Here is a 13172-nt window from a genome sequence, read left to right on the forward strand (position 1 = left end):
ATCTCAAACCAAATGCCTCAAGTAAGGGAAAACTCAGACCAAGTGAGAACCAAATCTCCTATTAATACTCATGTCAAAAAAACCACCGACTTTACCTTGCCAGAGATCCCATAACATTCCAATGTTCAACTGCTTCAGCTCCATTAAAATGAAGAACCCTAAAACTCATCTATATTGACTTATCATTATTTTTATGCTTTCTCTCGTGACTTTGTCCCTGAAATCAGGGCTGCAACACCTCTCTTCAAAAAGTTGCTCATTCAATCTAGAAATAACACATAACCTATCACATTCCATTTTTTACACGTCATTTTTTTTGGTCATCTTCTAGGTATCTTACTAGCAGAGTACTCAAAAAGCAGTCAGATTTAAAATAAACATGGAGTGACTTAACTCTTAAACATATGACTGCGTGCACGGGAGCTGATGCAGCTGCCTGGGTAGTCTGGTGAAAAACAGGCTGAAATAGTTTGTTTGAAAACAACACTCGCTAGCTGTAAAGAATAGTTGAACTGTTTGCAGGATTGGGCTTGTGTTCTCCCTCTCATCTTTTGCACAGATTAGAAGAATGGGATTTAGACACTTAGTCTAAACTTCTCAGCTCATCTTAACAACCAGCCCCCAGGAACACCACTGGGAGGGGAAAAAAAAAACAAAGCAAAACAGAAAAAACAACTGAACTCTGCACAGTTGAAATCACTTAGCCCCAAGGCTCAGCTTGTCATTATCAAAATGGCAGTTTTGATAAAAAATCCTTTTATTTATTTACATGCATTTTTTTTAGTTCACTTAAGTGGAGCAGTTTTTCATAAGCACGAAGATATGTTAAGGAAAAATTAAAACTTGTATAAACTTAGCATTTTTAAAAGAAACTTCTTGGATTCTAGCATTTAAAACAAAAGCCTGCATTCATAGAATCAAGAATTATAGAATGGTTTGGGTTAGAAGCAACCTTAAAGATCATCCAGTTCCAATCCCTCTGCCATGGTGAGGGACACCTCCCTCCAGACCAGGTTGCACACCCTGATAAAGAGCCGCTCCCAGCTTTCCTGTAGGCCACCCTTCAGTACTGAAAGGCTGCTGTAAGGTCTACCTGGAGCCTTCTCTAGGCTGAAAAACTCCGGCTCTCTTAGTCTGTCCTCCAGGGAAGGTGCTTCAGCCCTCAGATTATCTTTGTAGCCTTCCTGAGGACTCGCTCTAACAGAGCCACGTTCTTCCTGTGCTGTCCTTAGCCTACGTTTTGTCTAGTCCATTGGAACAACGTAGCTGCGTGGTTTTGCAAGTCTATTCATAAAAACATCTTTAACTGCATTAAAGATATAAAGATATAAATGCTGGGTAAATGAGGCATATTAATATCACTGTTTGCATTTAAATAAAAACTGAAGTTAATATTTTGATTGCTTTCTTTCCCAACACTTACTTTATGCCCCAAAAATCTTACTGTTCTACATTTACAATTCTATTAGATCTTGCTGCAGTTAAAATATCACCATACAAACCAAACTACAGTGCTTCACAAACCCATTTCCTGAGCTGATGCTGAAAATAACCCACAGGAAAAGGCTGTTGTTGAACATATAAATGGGTCCTTCATCAATTCTCATGTCACATTTGAGTCTCCATTCTAAATCTGAGATACTCTCCGGGTCTACATTTTGTTAACCTGCAATTTATACCATGGTTGGCAATAACAGGCAGAACATGTGTGTTGTAGATGTGGAGAAAGGCTAACATCCACCGACAAATATGCTGCATTAACTTAGCTTCCCTCATTTTAAGGAAAAGGAAATACACAAGAATGCCAAAACTAGGAAAAAAAAAACCCCACTGAATAAAAGAGGAAAGAAAAAGATAAAGTATTGGAGATTAATTTATGAAAATGCGTGACACCCAAGTTCCTGTTATCCATAAACAAGGGGGTTAGGAAGCAGGATAAAGGATGCAGAGTTTTCACGTGCTGCCTTGCTTACTTCAGCCTCTCCCCACATCTCACTAAGCTGCCCTTTGGCCGAAGGTGACAGCCAACACGCTGAGCTGAGGCGACGTCACCGGGAGGAAGGACAAGAACATCCTTGTATTGTACCAGGGGGATTGATGGGAACAGCACAGTTAAGACATTTTTTGCCATCTACGGTGAGGGCTTCTTCAGTGGGAAACAAAGGACAGCAAGTTTACCTTCAAAATGGCCCTTTTAAAGCATATAGACTGTATGTGCTCCAAGGTTAACGTGATAAAAGTAACCCCCAAATGTTTTGGAGAACGGCAGAGGGATTTGCCCAGCAGCCAAGCAGCAAACCCCAGCAGCATGTGTCTCGTCATCGCAGTCACTCTCAGCTTGCTCCCTCTCATACTCACACACACTCCCCCAGCATCAACTACACTAGATAAAAAGATAACATCTAGAACTTAAAACACATCTACCTTTATGCAGTACTTGTAATAGCATCTGATAAATATGAAGGCTTTAATTATTGCACTTCCAACTCTGTGATAAGTTGCCCTATGTGCTGCTTCCACATCAACCTGCTTCACCCACCTCTTTCTTTTACCAAAATCAACAGGGAGCCCTTGAAAAGAGGGACAAAAGAAATGCCAAACACAAAAATTCTCTTTCACAACAACCTCCACAATTGTTTTAACTTCATAAGACCTTTCAAACTTTTCCAAGATTGGATTGTATACTAGAATAATGGACTTGGTATTGGAAAAATGCAGTTCTCTAACAACTTTCTCTCACTCATTGGAGAGGGAGAGTACTGGACCTCAGAATCTTCCCAACGTCAAGCCAGATGAAATAAGCACATCTCAAACACACATGCACAAATATGTGTCAAGATTCCTTTAAAGCAATAAAGTTCCTATTTATTCTGTTTTTAAAAAAGGGGGGTGGGAGGAGGAATGGGGTTTGGTGTACTTCTCCCAGACTGCGTTAGAAAATTTAAGAATTTTCCCAGAGTATCTTCTTAAAATACATGCTTTATATCTCAGGTTGTATAGCAGACCAGACTACAAAGCTGTACAACTGAAACCCACCCCAATATTAAAGGAAACTCCTTCTCTTACTGGAAAAGCAGAGCAGTGACTTGCATAAACATTCTTGCGATGAAAGAGGAAAAAAAAAACAAAACAAACACCACCTCATATGCTTTCCCGAGTAAAAAAATTCACTGCAAGTCTTTCATGTAGTTTCACGTGCTACCCTAGTAGTACGAAATAATCAACCTGATACTACAGACTTGACTAATTCCTGACTGAAGGCCAGTAATCTGACTGACTCTTAGAAAGAAAAGTTGCTCCAAGAGCAGCGTACAGCCCCAGGATGAGGGTCCCATCATCTGCATGCACCTGATTCCTCCCCATTCCTTGTGCCAGAACATCAACACTCCCACTGCTACCAATATTTCCATTTCTCACTGATTTGGATCCTGATTAGACACCCCATAGTCCATAAAAAAGGAATACGTGAGAAGTCAGCAAGCCGGTATGTTCCTTATATGCCTGGAAGCCAAGGACTGCTTTGTCCACCTCCCTGCTCCTGAGCACCAGAGCTGGGACTGGCGGATAGGCTTTGCACTCAGCCTCGCAGGGGACGGGAAGTGGAGACCTGAGCCATCTGACTCACCCTTTACTGACAAACCCTTGGAGTTGGCAGAAGGTTGCCATGCATAACATGTACATGAGAAAGCGAGGTAGGGAGGGGAATGAAAAAGCAGGCTCAAGGAAGCAGAACAAAAAAAGCAAACCAGTGAATAACACATGACCAAAGATAATGAAGCCTGACAGGAAACCTAAATAGCACATTATCAAAGCTATTCCATTAAAACCCAAAGTACAATTGTAAAGCAAGAATTTAATGTACAACCAAGGGTGGCAGCAGCCAGTTAGGAGAACAGGGGAAGATCAGAAGACAGGATAAGACTGCAGGGACAATGGAATAAAAAGAACCTGCCTTCTTTAGACCAGATACTAATCCATTATCATCTTTAAGAAGCAGACAAAATCCAAAAAAATCTACATTTCTGACCTCTACATATCAGGAAATTATTACATATGCTTCAATAAAATTCAATAAAAAGAAAATGTGATTTTTAATGTATAACACCTTCAATATCTAAAATATATTTTGGTGCATTCAAATCTCAGTGTAATACTTGAAAACTGCTACTTAGACCCTGCAATATTTTTTCTCTCAAGATGTTTTTGAATGGGAATTTTGTAATTGCAAAAACAACCTTCCCTAATATAGCCAATCCCTAAACAACACCACATTTATCTGGTGCAATACTGCTCATCAGAAGCATGTCTCAATCCTAACAAAATTCAGTACATCAAAGAGGAATATGTATCAAAGCAAATTGCTTAGCCACACAGATTTCAATCCCAAATTCAATATTCCAGGAAGACTTTCATGGACATGTAACTGACCTCTGGGGACTCAGTCACCAAAGTAGAATTTAGCCCAGAAAACTAAACCGACTTTTTGCATCGAGTTGTTCATTTCTGCAAAACCAATGGACTATTCTAAATCAGCAGGGGTGGGAAAAATAGGAAGCAGTATTTAATTAAACCAACATTAAGGGCTCAAAGGATTGTTGTCACATGGTACTCTCCACCCAGCCCTTTCCAAAGGAAAATCCTAGCCAGAAACACAATGACATAGCTATAAATTTCTCCAAAATCAATTAGCAGTCATGTACAATTGCAACATCTTAAAGGAGGATGGTCAAAAGCAGTCAGTAAAAACGGTGTGCTGGTCCCTGAAGGATAAAGGAGCAGACTCACTCAACCTGAAGTGCAATTGTCTTGCCTAGAACAACATACCAGGCATCTAAAGAAAGATCCAGAAAAGTTTAAATTTCTATTTTCTGCAGCATGACAGATGTTCCAAGGCATGTACACTGCTCCTTTGCATCCCTAGGTTATTGGATAAATGTATGTTCAATTTTACTTTTGGATTTAAGGAAGATTTTGCTCTCCTCCTCAGAATAAAGGTTTATCTGTAAAAAGAGGACAACGAATGCATAAATATTTCTCCTTCAGTAGGAGGTTTTAAAAAAAAAGGTGCTGCTTCAAAACATAACCATTCCAACCACTGGTCTCTGACAACATTAAAATGAATTGTGGTGGTACCAGCAGCAGTGACTTTTCACTTCACTTTGTGGGCCTGAACCATTCATTTCTCAAAAAAAAACAAAACAAAGAGCTACTTTTCCTGTTGCTATCTACAACTGGACAATGATATTTAAAACTTCTTTACATTTAACAGTGCATTTTCTACTTCACAGAATCTATTCTTCACTCACTTTGTTTACCAAGTCTTCATAATAACACATTCACCTTTATCATCCATTTTAAGTTCATAGTCAATCAGTAGACTAGGACAAATAAATATCTTAAAAAACATTTCAGGAGACTACTTTTTTCTACAGTGTAAAGAAAATACGGACTATCTCCTCCCAAGGAACTGTCATTACTTTCTTAATTGAGAGTATTTCCTTGAACTACCTAGCAGAAGCAAAAACCTATCAGTCTCCCGTCAGCAGCAGCACCTGTCCCACCTCAGAGGTTCACACACCATACCAGAAGCCTTGTTCTCTTCCTTTCAAAGTCAATCCCACCTTTAGTAGAAGGGAGGTTGACATCAAATATCTCAAAAATCAAGTGGTAAGTGATAACTGATACCCACTATTAGCTGCAAAGGTTTTTAGTATGTCTGGCATTTGCATTTAAATCCCTGAGGGTAGGTCCAAGCAAACAAAATGTACCTGAATTTAATAGGACATATGAAATTAGGACAAGAGTGTCAGAAGCTATTACCATTCTCCATTAAAGTATACTGGTTTCACCAGATGGGACTGGGAGGAAATTTCTCAGTAACCACTGAAGCGCTGGGTACGTTATGAAAATTTTATTTCTTCCTCCAGAAATTAATGTAACGTGGAGTAAAGATACCACTGAACTCTTCTGGCATTAGCAAGCCTCACATTTAGACTTAATATACCGCATATGTGCTGGTATGACTAGAAGCTTAGGCAATCAGCCTATGAATTTCTCAGAAGAACAATCTCATTTGTACACTGGCTTTAATCAAAAGATAATTTGCTTCAAGGTCCCCATTAGCGGCATATTACAGGAGTTTCATGTGCCACGATGTATGAAAAAGAGCTAAGTGCGTGTTCTGACAGGCTGGGGAAAACACGAGGGGTAATTATTTCAGTAACATCAGCACTGTTTCTCTAACCGGTTTTATAATACCACCAGCCTGGGAAAAGATAAAAGGCTCTTAAAGAACTGTGCAGAAAAGGGAAGACAACATTGATAATGAAGCTTCAAAGGATTTGAGATAATAACAGATGGGAAAACTGAGGCAGCTGCTTGCCTGGCTCTGTCCAGGCACCTTTGCACCTCCCAAGTCAGAGCCAAAATGAGTGCCTGTACCTGCTCTTCTAGTGGCAGCTGATCATGGCCAGTAGATCGCTGTCCAATTGTGTCCCTTTTTCTCCTAGGGATTTCTCCGAGATCTGAAGTAACTCCATACGTCGTTTCCTAAGGTAGTTTCTGACTATGTAATCCAGTTAAAATAAACACACAAAGGATTCTGGATATGGATTTCTATGGTGTGCTTTTAAAAGAAAACCACAACACAAAGCCAGTTATGTCAGGAACATCCAGCTTAAGGAGCATCTGCTGCTGCAGATGTGCCAAGGGGCAAAGGATCATTTAAATCCTTTAAAACAGCATTGGTACTAGGAAAGGTTTGTGTGGAGAGGAAATAAGTACAAACTTCTACATCAGGTAAGAAAACTATAGAAGTAAGAAAACTACTCAAGGACTACTCAAGAAGCAGCTGCAGTCTCATGCCTACCATGCTTCGTATAGCAAAACAGTCCCTTTTTTTTCCTAAAGCAAAGACATACACTAACGAGACTCACCACAAGACAATCCAAAATAGATCACAAACACATAAAACATCTCTTTATTTATGTTTGGTCTCATCCTTCTTAGGTAAACCAGTTCAAAGGAACACTAAGTAAGTGTGGTCAAAACCATTGAAAGATACCCAAATATTAGATTTAAACAAAAAGCATACAGTTAGTCAAGAATTTAAACTGTACCAAGACAAAACCAAGAAACACCCTACTGTAAACAGAAATACTCCACAACCACATGAATGAATATACCAAGTCCATAACCAGAAATCCTACTTCCTACGATAAGGTTTCATGCTTTCTATCAAATAGCCCAGAGCAGAGAATATCAACTCTATAAACAATTATTAACACAGGACACCACTTAAAATATTTGTCTCATCACACAGAAGTGGACATACTCCTCTAAAGAATGGCCAGCTCTCAGATTCATTAGAGCATGCAATTGCTACACACACATCCAACAGGAAAGGAACAAATAAAGTTGTGGGTACAAGGAGTCTCATTAATACCTTTCCTCACTGCATGTAACTTGACTATGAGACAACCCCTTTACTCCATAAATAAGACAGCCTAAGAAACCTTCTTTGAGATAGACAGCATGGTGGTCAACTCCCCTTGAGCTGAGACACTTCTCCATGTTGCTCCTCAAGGCAGACAGACCTTTTCACAACAGTGGATGTTTGGTAAGCAACCAATATTGCATGTAACCTTGTAGTATAGTAACTTTCATTTTGCCTTGGTAACTTTGATTGCATACTGAATTTATGCTAATGAAATATTACTAATCCATGCAGCTACTCAGTATTAAATACGATAAACTTTGCATATATAATCCTTTACACGTAAACCACTGACCAAGCCTATGCCTAAGTCTGGACCTAGGCTCCTCTCTGAGGAATTTAGAAAGCAAAAGGGTCCCATCCTGAACCTCATGACTCAATAGAAGGGTCTCCCTTACTCTTTGTGTTTTTTTCATTAAACATAAACCACTGAAAAAGTCTGACAGTAAGTTTGGACCTAGCTGCACCTAGAGTCCTCTCTGAGGAGTTTAGAAAACAAGGGGAGTTGCTCTGAATCTCATGACTCAACGGGTCTTCCTTACCCTTTTGTGTCTCTGGTCTCTCTGTGAACTCAATTTTAACTCTGTTTTTCTTTGCATGTTTTTCCATGCAGTAATAAACAGAGTAAACTTGGACAAACTTTGTTAAGTCGCACTTTCATGACATCATATTAAATTTACTGATGACTTTGACAGTGGTTTTAAATCTAAATCTCCCATTCATGACAGAAGTCTATAAGCCATGTATTTCATTCCAATCCTTACTGCTGGTTTGAGATAAATCTTGAGTTAGACCAACTGATTAGCTGAGGCTAATAAGTTATATAATACCGTTCTTGGTCAAAACAATGCTTGAGCTGTTATCACACTGTGACAGACATAGTAAGTGATTCCATTTAGTGAGAACACACAAGCATGGCCACTCTTTGTGGCCCATTCCTCTTCTCAGAACTCACAATTACAGATATTAAAAGATCTGCTCCTGCCTATTCCATCATGCATGTGTTTTGGACATTTCTGTGAATCAGTCTGATTCCTTTTGAACCTGCTGATATCATCTGTCCCCACCACCTCCTGAGATAACGAAACACAGCAGCAACCTGCAGTCACCAAACCCTGTCTTTCAGTAAGTGCAAGCCACCCAGAACTTGTGCACTATTACCACCTTTATTGCATCTGGGAGCACAGGGAGATACAGAAGACTTGCTATATTCAGAGAGAGACAATATCTTCTGTTATGCCCAAAAAGCTTACAAGACTGGATGAAGAATTTGCATACTCAAAAGCTTGTCTGCTTTTCCCAGCTCTATCAGTTGATCTAAAAATATATTCATTCTCCCAACGAACCTAGCAAAGGACGCTTATTCAAGTTCATCCTGAGTCTGTGGCAAGGCTCATTCCTCCCCACTGAGGCATTCTTGGACACAAGTATATGATTGTATATGACTTGCTTTAAATCTGGAAAAGCAGAGATGTTAGTTTCGCAAATTCTTATCATATAAGGAATAAGTAGCTTATTTTTCCTCTTGACACTCTACCAAGTGCAAACAATTTTCAAAACAGCAAAAGCATTTAGACAGCAACAACTGGCCTGCTGACATTCAACCAAAGGGGTACGGCCTCTCAAGTCGTCATCTAAACATGTTTATGATGAACAGAGTTGCAATGGAGCTGTTTAACTCCCCTTTTCTCTTCATTTTACCTGTCAAGTCTCAAACGTCTGTTTGTAGCTTCACAAGGCTCCTCAACCTCATAGAAGCCAAGGCTCTGGTTTTCCACGCTGCTGGAGTTCTGCCATTCAAAACAGTGATTTCTCCCAGCACCCATAGCAAAAGGCAAGTTTTCATATTCAGGTATTTCCTCATAGTGACGCACATTCTCGTACTCTGGAGCACAAGTTCTGGTTACAGAATTCAAATGTATTTGTGACAAATTTACTCCTGGAAGTACATGCCCATCTAAAAACTCCAGCCTTTGGTTACTTCGCATCTCAGGTTGACTCCTGTTCCTCTGCCTCTTCTTCTGTAATGCCGGACTACTTATTTCTAAAGAATATGCCTTGGCAGATTTAGCTTTCCTTTCACTGCCTACAGCTGCTATATTCCGGTTGCTACCACTTCCATACCCGTCCCCAGTGGAAAGATTAGTGATAGCACTATCCATCGACTGGCTGCCTTTAGACAGAAATTTTTGGAAGTCGCTTTTCATTAAGCAAACCGACAGTTTCATGTTGAGAAACTTTTTCAAGCTATTTTTCTTTTGATGGTCTTTGCAAGGCTTGTCCGTCCTTTCCATGTCCACAGAAGAAAGAGATTTGGCCCTCGGTTTTGTCACAACAGTCAGGTGGTTTAAGCTGTTAGCACAGTTAGCAGTTTTTAACGATTCAGAATTTCCTGAAAATGGAAGAATAGGATGAGGTAACTTCCAAACAGGTTTCTCAGAAGAACGTTTGGGTATGTCACAGGTAGACAGCGTGCCTTGCTCCTTGGCTGGTGGACGCGTGAAGTGACATCCTTCCAGAACACTGTTTGATTTGTCCTCACTGGAGGTGTAAGAACTTTTCTCCACAAGCTCTGCCGATGCAGCTTTTTTCAGCACACCAGCAGCTGGTAGGCTGTGCCTCTGTGGTTTCTTAGGAACTACTTTTGGAGAACTTTCATCCTTTAATTTAACTTCTTTATCTTCCAATTTTTGAGTAGAAACATGAAGGCTATTGGAAGTAGATGAGTGGTGACTGCTAGTTAATTTGAGTTGCTTTGGCAAACTCATGGACAAAGTATCACACCTGACAAAGTTAGTCCTTTTATCCACAGTTTCCAGCATACTGTTATCATCTGTCATCTCATCCACAGAGTTAACTAAGTCATGGCCTACATCCAAAGAACATTCAACACCTTCTTCCAAATCAGAGGTTTTGTGCGACTGAGGCAACAGGTTTTGTGAAGCTGACTCCTCCTTAGCGGGTTCCTTCACCTGATGCATTTTTTCTGCATTGCTTTGAGTTATCTCACATTTTTCAGGATGAAGCACTTCTGTATTATTATTGTAACAAACACTTTGACCAAGGATATTAATTTTTGCTGGCTTTTTAAAGCTTTGTTCTGCAAGCCCAAAGGAATCCTTCTCCAAAGTAGATGGTTCTTTTGTTCCTTCTCCTGTGGTGTCGATGCCATCCTGACGGACTAGACACGCAGCACGTGGTTTCCTCGGCTTAGGGACAGGAAGCACTTTTGAGCTCAGGACTGAAGACATTTCACTGGAGGTTTTATCAGCATCTGCTTTCATATCCAGTTCATGTGAAAACATACTATTGCTACTTGAATTTTCATTTTCCAGGATTTCCTGGTCCAGTGGGCAAGAGCAACTGTGGTTTTTTTCAGTCAAACTAGGAAAAATTTCAGACATCTGAGACTCATCGGTAGTGAACTTACTGTCAGTATTTTGTTGCTTCCCATTAGCCACCTCGGAAGATGACGAAGACTGTACAAGTTCCATAAACTCTATTTTAACATCATTCTTGGAATTGCTGCTATTCCCTTTGTCAAGTTTGTCTGCATACCTGTGCCTCCCAGGACTGCTGTTAGGAAATACACTATGAGTTAGAACATCCTTAAGTTTCTCTTCCAAAATGCTGGCTTTCAAAACCACTTGACTTCTATTCGCCAGTTTTTCATTGTGACCGTCGCCCAGAGCCAGCGTGTTTTTTTCACTGACTTTGATGTTCTCTAAGTTTTCAAAGTGCTCGAAAAGGATCTGAGTTTTACAGCTGTTCTCCCCATTTCCAAGCTTATGAAGACATTCAAATTTGCAAGACGACATTGGTAGTATATATGCTGTGTTATCAGTACTCCCTTCCGAGGCTTCATTTTTATAGTTCAAGTGGTCTAGTGTTTGAGAAGAATCTCCCCTGTGCTCCTCAAAACTTTTTGTGTTTTTTCTTGTAGACAATGGAGGTTTAACTTCTGGAACAGATGAGCTCTTGAGAACCTTTGGTTTTGGTGCAATTGCTGGTTTGTTCTTCCTTGCTGCTTGTATAACACCAGAAAGTACAACATCAGGCTTCGGTGCAACAGGTGGAGGCGTCACCTTGTGTCCTACCACAAATTTTGGTTTGGGGGCCACTGGTGGCTTCTTAATTTCTAGGAAGGATGGAAAACAAAGACTTTAGTCACCATCAGCCTATAGAATAGCTTCACTTGCATCACAGTATTATTAGAGGTTTTGCAACATCTAACTCACACAATCTACAGGATCTTAGTGTGTATAAGCACACATTTTTCTCTTAAAAGCATGCCTCCCTTCCTTACCACAGCTTTTCCACTAGCCGACTTTCTTCTTTTTAACAAGCACAATCAAGGAGGGGGTGGGAAAGTCAAGGGTAACTTGTTCGTTAAAATACAGTTTAACTTTATAAAAGCGCATGTTCTTGCTCAGATGCTAAAGTATGACTAATAAAAACAGAGCAGATTAGCCTGGTTTTGCAGTTTGAACTACTATAATACCTTTTAAAAGTGGTGCAAACGTGCCAAGTGCCTTGAATATAATAAGCCACAAAGATAACTGAATAGCGAAGGTAACTACCAAAACGGTTCAGTTCCTTCCCCTACCACCTCTGGAAATGTGTAACCCAAAATTCCCCTTTCCCTTCCTCTTTCCAAACAATAGAGAGTTTACCGCACCAGCTGTAAAACTGGTACGTCACTACCATCAGTGAAATGAGTCTGTGGTGTGAGGTTAATGCAGTAATTTGTACCAAGTCAGTACTTTCCTACTGTTAAATTAAAATATGATTTCTATGCATCTTATAAAATTACTTTTCCCAACATGTTACTGTCTGACCACTGCCAAGACTTATGACCCACTTGAGAGCACAAGATGACAAACCCTAGGAAGAGCGGACAGCAGGAAAAGGACCACACATGGAACTTTGAGATTATGGAGTTTTGACTGTGTTGTTGTTTTGGGGTGGTTTGAGGTTTGTTTATTTGCTTTGTGGGGGTTTTTTTAAGGTGTCCTGATGCATTTTAATAGTGCAGATCATTTATGACCAATTTGTTTCCAAATGCTGGAATAATTCCATATTTCTAAGTGCTTTGAGTGATTTTTTTAACACGTGAAAACTAATTTATGAAGTAAACAAGTTTCTCATTCTGCTCTCTTTTTTTTTTATGTACTACCTCTGTATTTATTACTTTTGGTTTGAATAATATCTTGGTATACTTTCAGGAAATCATAAACATAAAACTCTCAAGAAAACATGCTAATTAATGCTTCACATGCAAAGAGATTGTGTAAGCCATTGATTTATTACTGCCTGTGAACTCTGGGTTTGGGGTTTGGTTGTTTTTTATCACCATTATTATTATCGATCTGCAGCTATATCCTAATCTCTAGCCTAGAAACACAAGTATAAGTTTCAGGCTTGTTTTTTATTTTTGTTTGTTTGTTTTGGATTTTGTTTGTTTGAAAGAAATCTAGAAAGTAAAAAAAAAAAAAAAAATAAGTAGATGTCCTCAGCTGCAAGCATTTCCCAAACAGTAAGCCACTACTCCAAGCAGACGGCCAGAAACAATGTCTCTACTATAGAAACAGGAAAACCATGTTTTTGTAGGACATGAATCATTAAATGGTATCTAGACTGTCTCCACTTTACACTTAGAATAGCTGCCCTCACTGCA

The 13172-nt window shown here is 39.6% G+C and overlaps 1 protein-coding gene across 2 annotated transcripts in view; it reads right to left on the reverse strand.

Moving 5' to 3' along the window:
• FGD6 (FYVE, RhoGEF and PH domain containing 6) overlaps positions 1-13172 on the reverse strand; it is a 74576-nt gene that overhangs the window by 52668 nt on the left and 8736 nt on the right. For both annotated transcript variants that reach the window (XM_054060375.1, XM_054060379.1), the window contains exon 2: positions 9197-11633. In XM_054060375.1, the coding sequence (XP_053916350.1) occupies positions 9197-11633 (2437 nt within the window). The remainder of the gene's footprint in view (positions 1-9196; positions 11634-13172) is intronic.

Source organism: Cuculus canorus, chromosome 1, assembly GCF_017976375.1.
Source record: "Cuculus canorus isolate bCucCan1 chromosome 1, bCucCan1.pri, whole genome shotgun sequence".
Classification (NCBI taxonomy): Eukaryota; Metazoa; Chordata; class Aves; order Cuculiformes; family Cuculidae; genus Cuculus; species Cuculus canorus.